The sequence below is a fragment of the Strigops habroptila genome, chromosome 5 (assembly GCF_004027225.2).
Source record: "Strigops habroptila isolate Jane chromosome 5, bStrHab1.2.pri, whole genome shotgun sequence".
Lineage (NCBI taxonomy): Eukaryota > Metazoa > Chordata > Aves > Psittaciformes > Psittacidae > Strigops > Strigops habroptila.
The window spans coordinates 29,488,741-29,508,704 of NC_044281.2; the positions used below are offsets into that span (position 1 = coordinate 29,488,741).

Consider the following 19,964-nt stretch of genomic DNA (forward strand, 5'->3'; position numbering starts at 1 on the left):
TATTTTTTCACAGTAACTTTTAATGCTGACTAAAAGTCATTGTTCCCTAGCTCTTCAATATCTACCACTAGGAGGTTTTGGATTTGGTCTCCTAGGTCTTGGTAATGTGACTGCAACATACTTGCAACTGCTTCAAAAGGTCCCATAAGGACAAGTTGTACAATAGATCCTGTTACCTTTTTTATCAAGTGACCATTTTTAAATATGAAAGGTTTCTGTGGAAATGTTCAGAGACATTTGTTTTGCTACAGTTTTTTACTGTCTAGAATTAAATCCAGATTCCTCTACTGGAGGTAACTCCAGCTGCCTCCAAACCTTCATATGTACCCACCTATAATTTCTAGCTAGCTTTAATTTTTATTTTGTCTAAGCACTGTATGGACATTGTACTGCAGTTTCTTGTGGCTTTGCTTCTACTCTTGTTCCAGGTTACAATAGCTGCAACTCTGAAATTAGGACAAGACCGTGACCTCAGATATTTAGGAGGGAATATAGCTTTTTACTTACACTAGCAAGTAAAAACTCAGATGAGCTTTGAAATTGGAAATTGAAGGGGAAGTTAATTTAAAGGTACAGTTTTGCAGTGTTTTTAAGATACGCAGTTAACAGCTGGTCTCACAGGTCGATGCACAATGTGCAGTGGTTGAATTTGTGCCAATTAGCCTGTTGCATTTTTTAAGCTACAGCTCTGATCTAAAACCCCATTGTTTCAGGTTGCATGATATAAGGTTGAGATCTTTTTGTAATGATTTTGAAGTCCCATAGATGCAATAAAAAGTTGCAAGTGATATCCTAATTTGATAGAACCAAGCAGCTGAAAAATATATTACAGAAGTGGTAGTTGCCTGATGCTTCTCATGTGATGTGTTCTAAGACCTCTTGTGTTACAGGCCTTATTCCTACTGCTGTGTGTTAGTACTCAGTGAAGAGCAGCAGTGATGCAAGCATCTGTAGGCCAAATAGATGAACAAATGAGTATTCTTTTTTTTCTATGTACAGCTTTAAAAGCAGGAGCTGTACCTGGACTTCAGAAGTCTTGGTTATGTGGCAGCATGACATATGCAAGGTTGGGTCAGCAAAGCTGCTTGTTTATTGCATTTGCCTCAGTGGCGGTGCAGGGTTGCTCTGGAGAAGAAGGGAGGCTAGTGGGGTGTTTCTCCTCTCAAAACCTGTAATGTTGTGACAGCTTCCTTGACCACATTTGCATTGCTGTGACTGCAGAGCTGTTCCAGGGTTTCTTTAATCTTGTCCTCTTCTATTTCTTGTCGCAGATCACCTGAATGTATGATGAAAAGCTGAGTTTTAGTGACATGCCATGACGTAGTGGCTCCCAACAGTTGTTGTAAGATAAAAGTTTGGACTATTTACTGTTTAAAATGAGCTGATTTGATTTAAGTAAACTTCTCTCAAGAGATACCTTTCAGCCATTGAAAGTATTTAACAGGTTAAGATTTTATTTTTTTTTTCCTCCTGTTTGACTTCCAAGAACTGATAGAACAGAAGGAAAGGACTTTGTTGAAAATATAATACAGGACAAGTTCCAGCATTTTTTTGCCTGTATGCTTTTCGTTAGTCTTTTGTATTGGCAAGACTTAATTTTTAGTGTTAATTATAATATAGTTTATAGTTAGCCTATAGAGTGCTAAGTATATATACCTCTGGAAAAAAAAGTCTTAGAGATACATCTGTTGTGTCAGTACTCTGTGGTAGCACTGAAGGATGCAAATGCTTATCCCTGTTCCAAAATCTGTGTGGCTACAGGGAAAAAAAGAGTATACTGCAAAATCCAGTTTGTCTGTCAATACAGAGTGTCTCCAGGATTCGAAAGGCAGCTCCTCTTCTGGCAGGTCGTTGCCTGAGCACAATCATTATTTTCAACTTACATGATTTATGTATTAAGATGTGAGAAATTGGCGCAAGATCTTTGGTCTCCTGGTTTCAAGGTGGTTGTCTTCAGTTAGTGCCACTCATCCAGGATAAGTCTGATCTTGCTCAAACCATTTTAAGTCTTCCCTAACCATGGAGTGAGAGAAACTGAAATCATATCCTTCATATATTTAAAACTTGCTGTGCAAAGGCAGCATTACTAAAATTGCAGTTTTATCTCAGCTTCTCCTTTGATGACAGCATAGGCAGAACAAATATATGTCTGCCTGTGGAAGATGATACAGGCTCTTTATTTCTTTGAACACAAAAATGCTGTGGTACATACAGGACCTGGAACTGCCAGACATTTGGGCATGGTGAAATTGGACAAAGATACCTTTATTCCAGTGCTATAATTTTGCTATTTCAGGACTTGATTATGCCACTGACTCACTGTAATAAAGCCTTTTCTTTTTTTAATTTTTATTCTACTGATGATTTAATCAACTTTTCATAAAGAAAGAAGCTACTTGACTGGGATTTTTTGTGATCAATAAAGGATTAACCTGTGTAATATCGTTTACTACTCACTGACTGCAGCATCGCAAGCAGCACATTTCAGTAACACAAAATGCTGGTTTTCTGTTACTGAAAACATCACACATCACAGACAACTTAAAATGAAGTTACCTGAATTAAGAAGACTGCACAGAAGACCCATTGAATTGTATTTCACCTCGGGACTTGTATTGTCATCTTGTAGAAGTTTGTGTAAGCTTTGAACTAGCTGTGATTCCTTAAAAGATTCTTCAAGGGTTTCTGAAAAATAAGTAAGCAAATACCTGAGCTGTTACCTCAAAAGAAGCTGGAAAGTGAACATGCTTCCTTTTTAAAAACAAAATTCCTGACAAGCTTCATTTCAAATTGGCTGTACAGGGGTGTCTTAGGCATCTGTTTTCCCTACTGGAGAATTTTGCGTACAGTGTTTCTTCACAGCTCTCATTCTGGAAGACAGAACCTATGTACTATAGATCGTGTAAAATAACTTCATAATAGATTAAGATTTGCGATGTGGATTTGCGTTAGTTGCCCAACTGAATTTGAGAGCCTTAATGGTGGACCAAGCAGTAAAATGGACTCCTTACTGTCTTGTTATAGGAAACCTCAAATTTTCAGTATATCTTTTGATGTATGTAGGTTTGTGGTGACAGTCTTTATTGTAATAAATTGGACCCATTTTCAGATAAGGTCAGCCATATAGGAAAAAGCTGAAAAAAAGTATACTCAGTCTTTCTGTAAATTAGCTCAGTAAAAGTAGTTAGTTACAGTTTTCTCACTTGTTTCATTTGCAGCTTCTACAAGGCCCTTTCGTCTATGCTCCTGCTTTGTTTCCTGCATTCAGATGTCTGTTTTCTGAAGATTATTTCCTCCACTTATAGTGTTCATTGACCATTCATGTCCATAATTTGTCCGTAATTTTGTCTTCATTTAGGCTTTCTAATCTTTTTTCTCTAGTCTTCATCACCTTTACTTTCTGTTTTGTTGTGTAGGTTTCTAGCAATATACCATGCTAATCAGCAGATTGTGCCTGTCCGCACAACCTGATCATTTGACTCTAAACAAAAAAAATCTTCAGGCAATTCCTATAGCCTGTTGCTTTTGTGAGCTTCTGAATGGCTGACCTTTATTTCATGCTAAAGATCTACATCTAGTCAAGAAACATACTTTTTTCATGTGTTATGTAGAATTAACAGCATGATAAGGATCTTGCACAAATAATTGCTTTCAGGAGAAAAGTACCTAAATTGATTTCAGATGCTATTGCCAAGGCATTCAGAGCCTCATTCTGCATGGCAGCATGTTCGCTTGTTGTCATGGAAATCAGATGCTTCACTCCTTGTGCCTCCTGGATAGCTTTGACCACTTCCTGTTATAGCAAAGGTAAAATATTACAAATGGAAATCTGACTTGTGAATAATGTAGAATGAAGAGAGAAATGATGTTGCACTTTTCAGCCTCTTAATTGATGGAAATGATTTGCCTGTTGCAATGCAAACCAGTATTTGAAGACTAAAGGTAACATTGCTTTGGTCACTGATCATACATGTCTGTCTAGGGCTGGTCTAATTTACTTGGATATCAATACTTGCAATTGTGTGTATATGTATATCTATAAGATAAGTTTTATATTTTGTGTCAAGAGGTTTAGTTTGACCTTACTCAAATTTTTCATTTCAAGCCTACAAACTAGCAAAGATTAGTTTTACTTTATCACACCCTGTGCAGATAGTATCTACTTTTTTTGTCACTATCTCAAAGTGAAGCATGGTTGAGATGCTTGTGTATGGTAACATGATTTACAAAAACCAGATCCTGTTCTAATATGCCAGTAGATACAGATCATGCCAGATCTATCCATCACTAGGTAGATAAGTGGGCTCTTTGATATTCCTGGAGGACTGACATTTGGGACAGGTCTGAGTGATATTTGCCATTTTAATTTGAAACTAATATTTATGGACATAGAAAAGCTTTACCTACTTAACATTCGTCAAGTCTTGCTCAAACAGGGTAAAAGTTAACAAATGACAGTAAGTAACCATGTTGCTCATTTCTGTGCAATGTCTGTGACTGTGGAGAGCATGGCTTTTCTGCTCACCTCATTGATATTGAGGCAGATGAGGAGTTTTTACTGTGAGTTTTCATGTTTTTAATGATAAAGCTGTATGTGCTGTTTAACACACAACCCCCAGCTGTATCGACAAGCTTTAAAAATATTTGAGAAGTACAAAATAGATACATATCAGACCAGTGGCGCTCGTACTTGGGATCTGTTGTGATGCAAGATCGATGCTAGCAGCCGATTTGCTTCTCCACGAACACCGGTGTGGTTGTTAGCACTGCACCACTGCACAAGTCTGTTGAGCAGCATAGGGTCTTGGCCCAAGATTTCAGCCGCATCAGCTGAAGAGAAAAACATCATCAGGGGGCATTCAAAATCAAACTTCTCAGTCTTTCTGTCACAGGCCTGAGCTTGGTATCCTTTAAGAGCTGTAACTAAAGCACAGAGCTTTTAAGGAATCTTGAAAATAACTACCTGAGGAATGCCAGCTGTGTTACAGCAACTTTTGGAGTTAAATTAAAAAATAAGCTGTTCCAGTAAATATCCTTTTTAAGAGGCTGCTGAAGCAGGGCTTAAAATGAGCAGCTTCATATCTTTGAAAACAAATGTTCTGTTGCTACCCTGAAATCTTCATGGACTGTTTCCTATGCAGTTTCTTGCACTTGCTGTTTGAGCCCTGCACAAATACAATCATGGGCTCTTTAGGGCCTGTTCTTGCTGTTTCAGTGCTCTCAGTAGTGGTGATAATTAACTGTTGGTAGCATGTAGGAAGCCAAGTCTTAGAACAGGATTGCAGCATGTCTGTAATTGCATGTCTTAAGTCTGAAGACTGTGTTTAACTGTGTATTAGGCATCATCAAAACTTCCCTCAGAGTTTGGAGGAGCCTTTTAATTTGCATTCCCTTGTGTTTCAGGAACCCTATCTCAAGACTTGCTCGAAGTATTAATCTGTGTGGTTGACATTTGGAAAAAAACCTCACTAGGTAATTCTTCCTAAGAAGTGGAACTCTAATGATACGCTGTGGCTTAAGGCTCATTGCCACTAAGGAAGGCTACTCCCAAAGCTCTAACAAGTTCAGCGGCAAAAGGAACTTTGCTCATGCTCTTTCTTCTTTCATCAGTCAAACTCATGGTTCCACAGGAATCTTAGTGCTGTTTAATAACACATTTTTGAATTGCTGTGAATCAAAAGTAATGAACTGGTGGAAAGTGATTTCCCAAGCAAAGGAAAAATGCAGGTAAAAGGGTGCTAAAGACTGTGAAATACTCTTAACCAATCATGTTAAACAGAGATTCAGCCCTGAGAACATCCTGGTAAATACTGCTTCAGTAATTTCAGTTAGTTGATCCTGTTCAATACTTAAGACTGAAATTCTTCATCTTGGTTCAACTGGAATTTCCTTTCAACTGAAGTGTACCAGGAGAAAGATAAGAAAATAATAATATGCACAGCTTAAACTGCCTTTTTGTAGGAATTGAGTGCACACCCATTTGGCTTTGAGCACAAACGAGCTGTTTTGTAAACTGCCAAACAGCTCTTTCCATGCATTTCAGTTGATCATGAGCTGAGAATATAAAGGCACAGTACTTCCAACTAGGCAGCAGATGTAGCAACTGAGGCAAGAGTAGTCCTAGGACAGATGCTTAGGAGTCTCATATAGTGATTTGTAATTAAGGGTTTTTCTTGTTGATGTCATTTTGGTGGTCTGAAGTCCTATCTTGTGTGCACCCCTCATTGCTGGGGGAACACAGCAGATGAGCATGAAACATTCATTGTGTGCTCTGAAGAAGGAAAGATGTGGTGATGGCCTTCCTGGGAAGTGCACATTCCCTAAGAAGGGCTTTAAAGGATTTGTGAGCTTTTCCAATCTTTTTTTGCTTTTTCCAGTTTTTAAAATAGTTCCAGGCCTGAAGTAAGGTAACCAGGGAGATTCTTGCTCCTTTGGAAGCAAAGACTTGAGGAAGAACCGATGCGAACAACTGGAACAGAAGGAATAGGTTTGGCTGATAGGTGCATCACCTGCTCCCGTCTCTTTATCTCTCCCTTTTTGTGTGTGTGGCATTTGTTTTGAAATATTCAGGAAAGGGTCAAATAGAGCATGCACACCAAAAGGTCAGTGTCAATAAACCACATGATTACTCTGGATATTTTGCTGAAACTTCTAGCTTAGTTGAACATGTTTGTTTTGAGATGAGTTACTTGTCATTGCACAACCACCTGTGTATTGCCTTATGTAACAGGCTTTTGTTTCTAGGTCAGATGTTACATGTTAGTCTGAGGAGATCATGGTAATCCAGTTTAGTACAAGAAGCAGAAAGTGGTGAAGATGGTGAATGGAACCAGTCTAAGAGGTTTGGTCAAAGGAAGTGTCTTGACCCGGTTTGACAGGGACTTCCTGATGTCTACCAACAATAGAGTTCTTTGAGATAAAACCCAATTAGTTATTCTTAACAGGGAGAGGCCCTTTTAATTTGCAAAACACCAAATTTGAATAAATTGTATGACTGAACTTTCAGTTGAGCTGAAAGTCTTTGGGCTGGTGAAGTGCACAAATTCTTCTGCTCCTCTGAAGCAAAACAGCGGAAAAAAAAAAAGGAGTTAATGGTAACATCTCTTTAGTGTAATGAAGCTGACAGATCTGATTCCTGTTTTCTATAGTTAGAAAGAAACCCACCTCTTCTAGTCTGTAGGCCTCAGCAATCTCAGTGGCTGTCAGAGTAATGAACTTGTACTAGATAATGCAATTAACTAATTTAGTGTGGACTTCTTTGTAGATGTGTATTCATAAGAGTTTTAGGCTGAGTTAATTAAGGGCAATGGTAGCTCGTGGGTAAACAGAATAGAAAGTAATTAAAGGTGGGAGACTTGTGTGCTCGTAGGCAGGAATGGGCAAACGTTGAATAAGCTACATCGTTTTTTTTCTACTCTATACTTCAATATCTGTATTGTTTCAGATTCAGACACTGTACCATTTTGTACCAAGTTCTGACTTCATACTAGGGCAGGTAAATAGCATTGAGTTAAAAAAATATATAAAATTTAGTGTTGATAATTTAGACGTGTGTCGTTACGATGTCTCAATTTTAAAAGCTAAACAGTATCCATCACCATTCAGATACAACTTTGGAGAAATGATCTTTTAATGACTTTTTTCAAGGCCTGGGAGGAAGAAGAGGGTAAGTTTCTATATATTTTGCGGTGTTCATTTCCTGCCTTGGTGAAATGTAGGTGAAAGCTTTTTACTGGACTGGAATCTGTGCATATTAATGAGGGCTATATCTAAATTTTGTATCATGCGTATTAGTTTGAAAAAGGATGCAGGTAGCTGCTATATCAAAGTGATGTCTTCAGTGGTGTAAATGAGTGCAGCATGGAATGTGAGAGATATATTTTTTCCCCTTCCGTATAACTAACAAATTTGTGATTGTAATTGTTCTGTACCAACTGTTAGTTCCTATTGCAAAACAGTCACAGCTTTTCTGGTTCTGTTTTGACCTATTTTTTGTTGTTCCTGCACATCTTGAGGTGTTCTAGGGCAGCTGCTCTGGTGATATGAAGGAATTAGAACACTTATCAAGAAAACTAAGCCTCACAACACTTGTGTTTGTGTTATACTCTGGTAAGAAGCTAGGTAAATCTAAGGATAAATTAAGATATTATAGTAGATCTTAACGTAATTCTGAAATTGTGCATGTTTCTAAAAATGCAAGTATATGCACAGAGTGAGTATTGTTGCCGTTCTACACACGCCTCCGTGTAGAAGTGAATGAAGTGCAAGTAGATAATCCCATATTTCAATGTGCAAAGTAAATTCAATGTTTGACCCACATTGGCGAGAGACACCTGGCATCATGTGTATAGAGAGACTGGGTGACTGGTAGAAACTCGTTTCTCCTGCCTCACTCCACCCCAGCTCCCTTTAATCCTTTTATGTTCTCCAGTTTTATTATTGATTTGCTTTCCTGTGATTTGGCACTGTAAAGCCTTAGCCTGAATCTTTTCCGTCGTACTCATGCCTTGCTGGTGTATCTCTGGTGGAAAACATCTTCCTTTGAGGCCTTTGCCATTTCTCACTGACTATGCAGATTCTTCCATTTGGTTTCTTTCTCATGTACCTCTGAGGCTGATTGGGACAGTATGGAAGGCTTGCAGCCTTTGGCAATCATCTCCATTGGAACCTCTCCAGATTGAGTGGAATTAGGTCAGCAGGACACTTAGCCTGTAGTCTCCTTGCACAGTCGTTGTCTTGCAGGAAGACGGGAGAAGAGGGGTGTATATTTGACATCAGTAAACACTAACAATTCCCTACCTTGACCATCTGCTAACATCCGTAGTGTTTCAAGAAGTTTAAACTGCAGAGGAGGCATCTCTGACCTTAGAAGTGTCTGAATCCGTTCTGCCACACCTTCTTCCAGCATTTGAACCTTGCTAACAGCTAGAAAATAGAAAAATAAAGACAGTGCTGTGAAGCTCAGTAACTACACAAGCATCTGAAAATGTAGATACGACATAACTGTTCTCAATTTTATGCTGCATTATGCTTTTACTAAAAGGTCCAGCTTGTTAGAGTGCTCAGAAATGAAGTCAGGACTACCCAATTGTTCAGGTTTCTCTTGAACTAAAAACTTCCTAGGAATTGTTGTTACAATATTTTGGTTACTTTTGATCTCAGCCCTGCCTGGAATGAAGTGCATAAATAGGATAAACACAGCATTGTTGTTTCTCTTCCTTTTTCTGGTTGTAATAAATTATCCATTCACTTGCCCACTCTTGTGAGCAAGCCTTTCCTATGCTCGCTCATCTTAACTGAGTGGCAGAAGTGATTTACATAGCCATATTTATTGAAAATTAATTTTATTATTTGAGCTTCCTGATCTGCTGTTGTTCATGCGTTTGTTTCTGTGCTTTCCTCTCCTAATTCTTGTGCCTTTGCTTCAGTTAGTGTGGTAATCCCTTGTAATAACCAGAAGTTTGTCTGGAAAGAGTGCTGATGCTGCTTAACTGTGTTACCAGATGCTGCTTCCTTCAGAGCAATTTTCTTTCCATCTTCCGTGTGCCTTTTTTTTTTTTTTTTTCTGGGGGAAAAGTGGGAGCACACATGACACACAGTGAATTTAGGGAGGTAACTTCTATCCCTTCCTCCTCCTATTGGACAACTTGAGAAGCAGACGCTGTTAAGTAACTGTTCTTAATGTCCTTGTTTTTCAGTGGCACACACTGACTCCGTTCACTAGAGCATAATTGCTCTCTATGATTTTTATTTTTTATTTTTTTTATAATCTCCTGTTCTCTAAGATCATTAATTGAATTGAAGATTCTCCCTGTCCTCATTTGCAAGTGTTAGCCCATACTCATTCTTGGTTTATGTTCTCTTTGGACTTGCTCTCAGTCTTCTTTTTGGTGGCTGGTGGGGTTTTATTGTTATTGTGTGGGGTTGTTTGTTTAATTTTTTTGTTATTGTTTGTTTCGGGGTTGTTTTTGTTTGGTTTTTTCCCTCCAGAAGCAGACTATATTATTGAAAGTGGTAAAAGTTTGTGTGCTTCCGGAAGTGATTTATTATTGTGAGGGAATGTCTTATGGCATATAAAGAACACTAAGATCTATTAGTACTATGTGTAGCAGACGGTGATATAGGGGGTGAAGTGTAGGTTACAGCCGTGGTTTTGTGGAGGTTTAGGTCTTGTAATCTTTGTAAGATCAGCTGTGTTTGTTGCTTTGCTAAGGAAATCCCAAGCAGTGCCTGGGCTTGGACCTTGGTATTTATTGAGAAACATGTTCTATTGTTAGAACATGATTATCTGCTGCTTGTCAAGGGAAACTAGATCAAAATTGCTATCTTTCAAATGAGATTAACTGGGATCTTTGCTGCTTGTAATCATTAAATCCTATTGTACATATTGCAGGAGTGAAGTCAATGGGAGCTAAGCATGGGACACCCCTAGGCTTATGGAAAAAGTCCAGCTTTTTATTATAATAATGATAGTTACATTTTGCTTACTAAATCACTCTCCTAATTTCAGCTGGATGGCTCTCCATGATTTTTCATGGTTCTATGATTATCTTCTAATAGCTCTGTGTTAGGTTGTAACTGATGTAAGGTAGCTGGCACGCATCCTCAAAGTGCTGCATACTCTATTAGCACCAAAAAGCAATTTGTCTGCTGATGTGAATGGTGGTGGAACATCTCTTCAGAGAAATAAACTATACATAAAAGCAGCGAGGAGCTTATGGTGTGAAATATGTTTGTTAAAATACTGAATAGACAGATAATGGCTGGCTGTTATGATCCAGAGAGCGTGATAATATTATTAGCCAAGCTAAATAAATTACTTGAAGGCATATAAAAAGTAAGTTGAAAGAAATGGGTGAAGTTCTGAAGACAGCTCTCTGCAAGAAGGAAAGTGTATCAGCTTTAAAAGGAAGTAGGGGAAAGCAAAGTAGCAAGTAGTGTATTCTGGGGCTCTCGCTTGTTCAAAGCAATGATTATGCCTAAAACTGTTAAACCAAGCATGCTGGCTAGCTTACATAATAAAATTGCCAGACAACTTCAAATTCTGTTATTTTTACAAGATGTCATTGGTGTCATGCTCTTTGGAGTACTGCATAGCAATGTAAGGACTGTTGCAGGGTGCTGCACAGTTAAGCCTGTAGGAAAACATTTCTGGCCTGAATTGCAATTTCACATAGAATTTGAGTAAATTTGAGATGAGAAGCAACACAGTTTCCTAATGTGTATTAACGGAAGATCACAAGAGTAGAATCATGGAATTGAGTTGGAAGGGACCTTCAAAGCTCATCTAGTTCAACCCCCTCACCCCACCCCACCTCAATGAGTGGGGGCATCTTCAACTAGATCAGGTTACTCAGAGCCCCGTCCAACCTGACCTTGGATGTTTCCAGAGATGGGGCACCCACCTCCCTCCGCAACTTGTTTCAGTGTTTCACAGCCCTCATCGTAAAAAATGTCTTCATTATATCTAGGCTAAATCTAACCTCTAGTAGTTAAAAAGCATTACCCCTTGTTCTATCACAACAGGCCCTACTAAAAAAGTCTGTCCCTGTTTTTCTTATGCTCCCCCTTAAGTTTGTAGTTTTTAAGTGTGTTTGTTACAAAGGCTGAATTCAAAATGAATATTGGCTGTATAGAAGAGGAGCAGATTTATGAAATCTCTGCCAGCTGTGACATGATAGCTCCATCCCATACTCTGTATTTTAAGCTATAGACCCTGTTCTGCATTTTTGTCTTGAACTGCTGTGTGTTGTTAATATGAAACCATTTCAACAGCTGGCAATGAGATCACTCTTTGTTATATGTAGACCCTCTATGTAGATAAAAAGTCTTGGTGAATTACTGAAATACATATGTCCCTACAGGGGGGAAAAAAGGTCAGTCACCTCTCAAAATACAAGGGGCTGAAATTTGTGACTTGGACAGAGCCACACAGATCTCCATTAAATGAGCCATCCTTACAAAGAATCACAGTAAATCAATTGTCTTCAAACTCTGTACCTGGTATAGCAAGGTTTCTAAGTGCACTGAGTGCAGCATGTTGAACAGAGATGTCCTCACTCTCTACATGTTTCTCCAAAAGATCCAGAAGCTGATGTATGACTCCCAGCTGTACCATTCGTACACAGTTGCCATCTGAAGAAAGAGGCAAAACCAAGCAGTTGAGAGAGATAAGAAACACAATGATAAATATTAATCATGCAAATTGAGAATTCGGGGAGTCTTTTCCTTGAGTGTTTTCATGTCTTGATAAGTTTGAGACTATAGCTTTTGCATAGTTTTTTACATTCTTCAACTCAAGAGGTAAGTGGGCATTGGCCACCTGTGAATGATGGTGAGACACCCTCTAGTAAAGCTTAGCTCGAGAGAGCTTTCTAGGGACAGTCACTGTCAAATTAAAACCGTATGTCCTCCAGTAAGTTTTGTTGTGGTTTTTTTTTTTTTTCTTTCCTCAATACTGCTTTATTTTCCACTATATATGTGGTAGAATACTGGTAGCATTTTCAATTTCTCCACAGGAGAAATTTAATACTTCAATTTTGCTATTCTACTGGTTTGTAGACCAGTTTGTAGACTGTTGTGAGACTACGGATCTTATCCAGCAATGATGAGTCTGATTACTAGTTTTGTACTGCTGTTACTCCTTGTATTCAGTCAAATAATTTGTCATTACTCATTGAAAGAGTTGGGCCTAGCTTTTATTACTTGTTTTGAGAAACCCACTTTCTGAAATGAGGAGTGTAGGTGTGTTGCTCTCATATGAAGCTAAGAAAATATGAGTTGATCTAGAGAGTTCTGATCTGGTGAAAGAGCAGGTTTGTACATTCTGAAGAACTACCATTTTGCCTGGTATATGCTTTGCAATATTTTGTCAGTGAGTGTTTATTTGTCACATATATAATGTCTCCCTCTCTGAGAACTTGCTCTGGAGAGGTGGCAGCCCTTTTGTTATCAGAAGCTACTTAGCTCACCTTGATAGGAAGTGAGGTGATCTCCTAAAGAGCAAAAGGAAACTCTGCATATTACAACATACGTCCTTCCTGAAGGAAGTGTTTTGAAGATGCCCTTTATCATATATTTTTCTGTATTTTATTAAATACAATTTATTATACCTCAAGAGAAGCATATTCCTGACACCAGTAAATGTTTCCTTATTGCTGTGCTGTTACTATGTGAATGCTGTTTGTTAAAAAGTGGCAAAATGCCATATAGGAATGTAGTGTTCTATAGGAAGGAATATAGGGTCTTAGAGGAAGACCACATCTTCACCTGGAGTAAACAATTATCCATGGAATTATACAGGCTTCATGCAAGCAGAGAATCTGGCCAAAAGTAGCGGTAGGTACTTCTCGTGGTACTAACTGCATGCCTAAAATGTACACACTTTTGATCCTTGTGTGTATACCACTTAAAAATGGCTCTAGCAATTTTAACACATTTGCTGATCTGAATGTTATTTCCACCTGAGTATTTCCAGTAGTAGAAACTCCATGTTGTCTTTTGAACTAATGCCTATTATTCCTTTAATCTCTTAGCATTTCAGTTAGTAGCATATTTTTTCCCCTGTATTACTACATAGGTTAAATAAGAATGTCAAATGCTTATAAAACATAAGTGGATATTCTCATGAGAGAACTATCAGTCTGTGAAATAGTTCAATTTCTACTCATGCAAAAAATCTTTTGGTGTCATTTATGCAGACATTCTCTAAAGCTCATGTTTTTGCTTGTGATTCCTCAAATCTTCTCTTGCTTGGTTCTAATATTTGGAGATCAGAGTGTATGAGGAAAATTGCCTAGTTCTCTTTAAGAACAGGTTCTCTAGAAATAGACCATCTCTTTTGGTCTGACAAAATTCTGCAGGCAAAATATTTTGATCTTCATATAGACTAACCTTAAGTGAACTTCGTTTCTCTCCTCCCCCCACCTTTAAAACCAAAGAATGCAGGGCATTATTTTCTCTTGTACTAAAGTGCAAATAGGCAGGACCCATTAATGGCTGCCTTGCTTTGAATGTCACAGAGCTCCAAATTGGTTCTTTCTGCTATGGATTTTTGCTTGGATAGCAGCAGAATCTTCAATTTAATGGCTCATAGTTGAAGTCTGATAGGAACAGCCACTTCATAGCTGCAAAAACTGTCTGTCATCTTTTCACTGCCTTGGAAGTTACTTGATGCTGAGATCAGATTTCCGTAGTGGGTTTTTTTTCTCTTAGATTAAAGGCTGTGCATACATCCATGGCACATACTGAGGCCTGAGAGGGATTATTCACTTTTTTCACATGAAACATGTAGTGGGGTTGTGAAGGAGATGGATGGAGAAGAGTGAGTGATAAAGCAAGCCATTCAGGTGAGTAAATTGAAGATAGGTGGTTTAAAGGCACCGAGGGTATTTCTGTGGCCTTTGTAGAACTGGTGCACAATGGCTGATTTAGAGCAAGGTGTAAGAGAAGAAAGAAAGGGAGGCTGGAAGAGATCGGGGAGGTGGAAATATGTGTGTATGGTGGCTTGCTTTAGCTAGCCAGACATTTTTTTTTTTTTTTTTTAAACAGACAGATGTGAGGGAATCTTTTATGATAAGCACATTTTAATGAAAATTCTTGGTTGCTTTGGGATTGGGGGTGGTGGGATGCAGTATAAGTGTCCAGTTCTTGATGTTTTATTCTTTAATCTGTATTCCTTAAAATACAACATAGCAGGGCCACTTAAACTAAGTTGCTGTTAGGTCTTCAGCCTTTTAGTGTTCCTGAAATCAGCTTACAGACTTAGTGAAAAATCTAGGTCAGCAGTGTAGTAGTCTGTGCATAATAGATGCAGAACTTATGTTGCAAGAAAGTTCTTTCATTTGTTAATCCAAATGTTTGAAGTATGTACACAGATTTGGTATAGTACATGAGTAGTTCAGTATCACGTGAACTTAATTTGATGATTAGGTTTAGATTTAAAACTGGCTCTTTGGCCAGCTTTGAAAGTAAATTTATAGAAGCAGGGTGTGAACTGACAACCACAGGTAGAGCTACGCTGGCCTGAAGTTCTTGTGCTTGCATTTGTGTTCTGCATGGGAGCAGTCACCATGGTATTGGATGACTTCAGGCAACATATGTATATGCTTGAAGGGAGGCATGGCAATAGGAGTGCTAGGCTCCTATAATAAATAATGTGGTGCCTGAGAAGAATTCCCCTAAGAATTATGAAACAGGTTGCAGATGTGTCTGTTAACTGTGAAAGCAGCAGAGAAGATGGCAAATCCAGGGGATGTTTTTATGTTGGGGTTTATTTTTTTTAATATCTGGACTGTCAGTATGCTTTTTTTTTTTTTTTTTTTTTTACCTCCAAGAAGCAGAGACACGATGAGATCTGATGCAGCCTTCACAATACATGTATTTTCAGCTTGTGAACTACCCTGGAGCCTCATCAGGATCTCAGACAGAGCCTCTTGCACACCTGCCTCCACCAGCTGCACTTTCAGAGCATCTGTAGAGATCACAATAAAAACACATTGTTGTGGTTTAAACCCAGCTGGCAAGCAAGTACCAGGCAGCTGCTCACTCACTCCCCTCCTGCCCCTCCTGTCACTTCCCCAGGTGGGATGAGGAGGAGAATTAGAAAAATGTAAAACCCAGGGACTGAGATACGAACAGCTTAATAATTGCAGTTAAGTAAAATATAATGATAATAGAAATAATACCAACAATAACAATATTGATAATATGGAACAACAGTAAAAATGAGACATGAGACAAATGTGCAACACAAGTGATGCACAGTACAATTGCTCACCACCTGCTGACCAATACTCATCCCAACCCAAGGAGCAATCGGTTCCTTCTGGGTAACTCCCCCCAGTTTATATATGGGGCATGATGTGCTGTGGTATGGAATACGCCTTTGGCCAGTTTGGGTCAGGTGCCCTGTCTGTGCTTCCTCCTGGCTTCTTGTGCCCCTCCTCACTGACAGAGCATGAGACTGAAAAGTCCTTGATCAGGATAAGCATTACTTAGCAACAACTAAAACGTTGGTATGTTATCAGCATTGTTCTTGGACTAAAGCTGAAACACAGCACTGCACCAGCTACTAGGAAGAAAATGAATGCTATCCCAGCTGAAACCAGGGCACTCACTAAAAGCTTCTTAAGGCTTTATTGAAGTGTTTTGATTTATGAAGCTAAATCCTTGAACTTTAGCCAGTCTCTTCAGGTGCAGTCTCTTTTGGTTTTGCATGTAACAGACATTCTGATGCTAGGATGACACTGAGGCAGAATGAGCAAAGCTTCTGCATTGATCTTTGACATTTCTTGTCTTGCCAGTTGTGAGTTTTCATTTCTTCAAGATATGTATCAGGTATCTAGATATTTTTAGTGGGTTCTTGTTGGTGCTTATTACATCACTGCTTAGAGCAGACATCGTCTATGGTATTTGGTTGTCATTTTTTAAGAGAAAACAATGTTTGCTTTCCTGTTATGCGCCATGGAGTACATGAGTTGGCATCTGCTATCTTATGGATCCACCAAAATAGAGTGAAATGCTACTTCCTTTGTTTGTTGTCTCCCTATTAAGCTTCAAAATCTTGCTCAGGCCAGGATTTCTTATGTTCTTGTGGCTGATTTCCACGGAAGGGATTGCTGGTTCCATTGGGGTCCCATGGCAAACTCAGAACCCAGAGTTTAAGCTAAGTACTAGTATCCTAGTCCTTAAACCACGACACCTGTCTCTCCTTGTTCCCCTAAGCTGGAAAGAGACTTACCATTTTCTGCAAGTGCTTGCAGGACCTCAAAGATAATTTCCAACCTCTCATGGTTCTCTGCTCTTCTCAGTTGTTTCACCAGCTGTTCAGCAACCTTTGTCCTGGTTAGAGCTTCCTTGGCTGTATCTGTGTATATGATAAAGTCAGGATTTTGAATGCTGCTTTATCTGATGAAATGTTAAAAGCATATCTCCCTATAATCTGCCAATTTACCACATGAAGTTATGCCATCTATACTTTTTTCTGGGTCAAAAGCTGTCCATTAATTCTGAATTGTTTTTAATGTATAATATCAGCAATTGCTGGTACTCCAGGAAGAGTAGTTAATTCTGCAATACAGATACTGTAGCCAGTCCCTGATTAGGTATCAGTAGTATTTAAAAAACCAAAATCCCAAACAAACGAAAACCGCAAACCACCACTCCAGTCCCAGATACCCCCCAAAACCCAACAAACCCAAACAAAAACCCAAAACAAACCAAATAAAAATACCCCACAAAATCCCCCAGAACAACTCCCAAACCTGTGGGCATTCTGCATTTACATGGAAAGACGGTGGCAATATGAAGGTTATATTTTGCTCCAAGATAAAAATACATTTACTTACCAAGGTCTGCAAGATTGCATAAGGCCAGTAGATCAACATGGACAAGTGGTTCGCTCTCTGCGTAATCGGTTAATACTCGGACTAGTGGTGTGATTACTCCTACCTTCACCAGCTCTTCCTGAAGTTCCCCTGGTAATAAGAATAGAAGTTATAGGTGATTAAATAGGGACCAATTAAATCAGTAAAAAGGGACCAAGTGAGATGCTTTGCAGCAAGATATTCTGGTTCTTTCTCACACTGTCAGAATTTGTGCAGCTTTTGTACTGGGGGTTCAGGCTAATGCATGTGTATGGGAAATGCAGGTTCAGGACAGAGTTTTGCTGGAGCTCGTGGTGCTACTTTGACTAGAGGAATTAAGCCACTGTAAAAGATATATAAAGACAGTTGCATGAGCATCTCTACTACTAGTGCAGCTTCTAAAGCAAGTTTTGATGGACTGTATCTCTTGGTACATGTCTGAAAATTAAGTAGGGCACAGACAGTTGGCTTATTTCTCTCAAAGGATGGGAATCTCAGCTTTATTATCCTATAGCTTCTTTTGTTCTGAAGGTTAGGGAGATGGAAGGGACTGGAAACCCAAGATAAAGCATAGCCTAATGACAAGTCTCTTTTCAGGGATCAACAGTGTTCTGACTCATATAGCAAACGTCTACATTTTCATGTTAGAATAGTGGGTTTGGTTTTTGGTTTTTTTATTTCTTAAAAAAATATTTTTGTAAAACAGGACACTTTACCAATACTTGGGCTGTTATACTACTGAAAGACAGACTGCTTTAAAGTTGATCTTAGGGAATCATCCTCTTCCAGTTTTTTGAATGCTGGTTTCCCAGCTTGCAGGGAATCTTGGGAGTGCTGGAATTCAAGTTATCTTTGGATTTTTCTGTAGGCCGAGTAAGTTTCTCAAGCAGTTGTAAATTTGTGTTACTGAGGGAAATACTGATAACTGTTTTCTTTCTTTTTGTACCTTGTCTTGTAATGAACGATTGTTTAATATCTAAAATAATTTGAGAATGCTAAGAACTATGAAATACAATGTTGGACAGTGATGGTTGCTTAATGATGCTGTACAGTACAATGATGCTGCTTTGCAGCAGTGTCTTGCTGAGAGCTAGATTGCAACTTGGATGATAGCATATGTAACAGATACCAGAAAGTGTCTGGGTGCTATTGTGGTATATACGCTTGTAATTCAATCAGGGAATCACTGAAGTTAATTTTTCTGTGGATGTATTTATTGCTGTGTTAGGAATAGAAATTATTAAAGCATGTATCTTAGAGTCATCTTGTCAAATCTGTTCTGGGCCTGTGTTCTGGCAGAAGTAAAGCACATTAATAGTATGGCCATGTGCTACAGTAGTGCTGGTGTACAGTAGTTGCATGAGCCTTACATGTAATCATATGGGGAGGATTTTTATTGTCATTCCTTGGCAAATACATGTTAATTTGCAGGGGGCTAATAGAATCTATGCCAGGTACCTATCATGCTTGGATTTCCTAGAAACAGTGCAGGAAAGCAAACCCATACCTTTCTGGATAAAGCTATGCAGGTCCACACTAGAAAGATAAGAGAAGGTATGTTGAAGGCAGAGGGAAATGGATAGAAGGTGCTGGGGTGAAAAGTTCCGTATTACCTCCAGTATATAATAAATACTTCTGGTCATTCTGGGAATTAAAAGTGAAAAAAAATCTTAAGCTGTTTGGGCTAGTAAATGAAAAGGGTTTAATTCATGAGACCAGCAGGCAAGCTAGCGTACTGGCTTTATGGAAAAATCTGGAGCACAGATATCTTGGAGAATACCATTCCTTGCATAGATAAATATAGATAAATATCTCTGTATTTTTTTTATGATTATTTTGTAGAGTGTGTTTTTTCTGACACATTTTTTAACCAAATGCTTTGCTTTATAGATGCTGTTATTACTTTGGAAGAAGGCAAAGCCATTCAGGATTTGGGCCCAAGGCAGTTCTGCAAAATTAAGATACGTATGAGTCTCTGCTACTCTTGTGGTTGCAGAGCAGTTCTGACAAAGAATGCGTCACCTTGAAGTCAAAAATATAGGGGAAACCCAGAGTTCTGGAGGTGTTTGAGATGCATTCAGCCTGGTGTCTGTGAGCTGTGTGAATTGTATACCTAAATGGAGGCTCAAGTACCTCATGTGCTCAGGTCTCAAAATTATTATGAACTGCAGGTTACAATGCCTGATAAAATAGTGCCTTACCGCAAGGGAAAATGGGATTCTCTCAAGTCAGTACTTACTATTATCATAACAAATGTGGCCAATAGCCCTCCCAGCATGAAGCAACATTTCTTGGTCTGTGCTTTCCAGCAAAGGTATCAAAGTTGGAACCAAATCTGCTTCAATACATGGTTTCTTCATTTCCTCTGTATAGGTAAAGGAGAGGGACTCGTGGTTTTTTGCCATGTTGAAATAAAATAATTGTAATTGCAAGACCTAATTGTAATTGCAAAAGACCTTTTGTAATTGCAAAAGCTAATAGCTATGTAACAAAACTCAAGAGGGGAAACGTACAGCTAATGTGCTGTAATACACCTTGTAGTAAGACTTGAGTACAACATACCATTCTTGGCTATTTCTGAAAGCACCTGGGCTGCTT

General features: G+C 38.8%; 1 protein-coding gene across 1 annotated transcript; it reads right to left on the reverse strand.

The window, feature by feature from the left end:
* Positions 1 to 1,142: 1,142 nt before the first annotated feature.
* Positions 1,143 to 19,731, reverse strand: LOC115607890 (rap1 GTPase-GDP dissociation stimulator 1-like). The gene is made up of 10 exons (XM_030485675.2): positions 19,606 to 19,731; positions 17,349 to 17,477; positions 16,742 to 16,867; positions 15,329 to 15,472; positions 12,001 to 12,135; positions 8,800 to 8,925; positions 4,691 to 4,830; positions 3,667 to 3,793; positions 2,557 to 2,685; positions 1,143 to 1,276 (listed from the first exon to the last, which is right to left on the reverse strand). The coding sequence occupies exons 1-10, from the start codon at positions 19,724 to 19,726 to the stop codon at positions 1,143 to 1,145; spliced, it is 1,311 nt and encodes a 436-aa protein (XP_030341535.1). The 5' UTR covers positions 19,727 to 19,731.
* Positions 19,732 to 19,964: the final 233 nt, after the last annotated feature.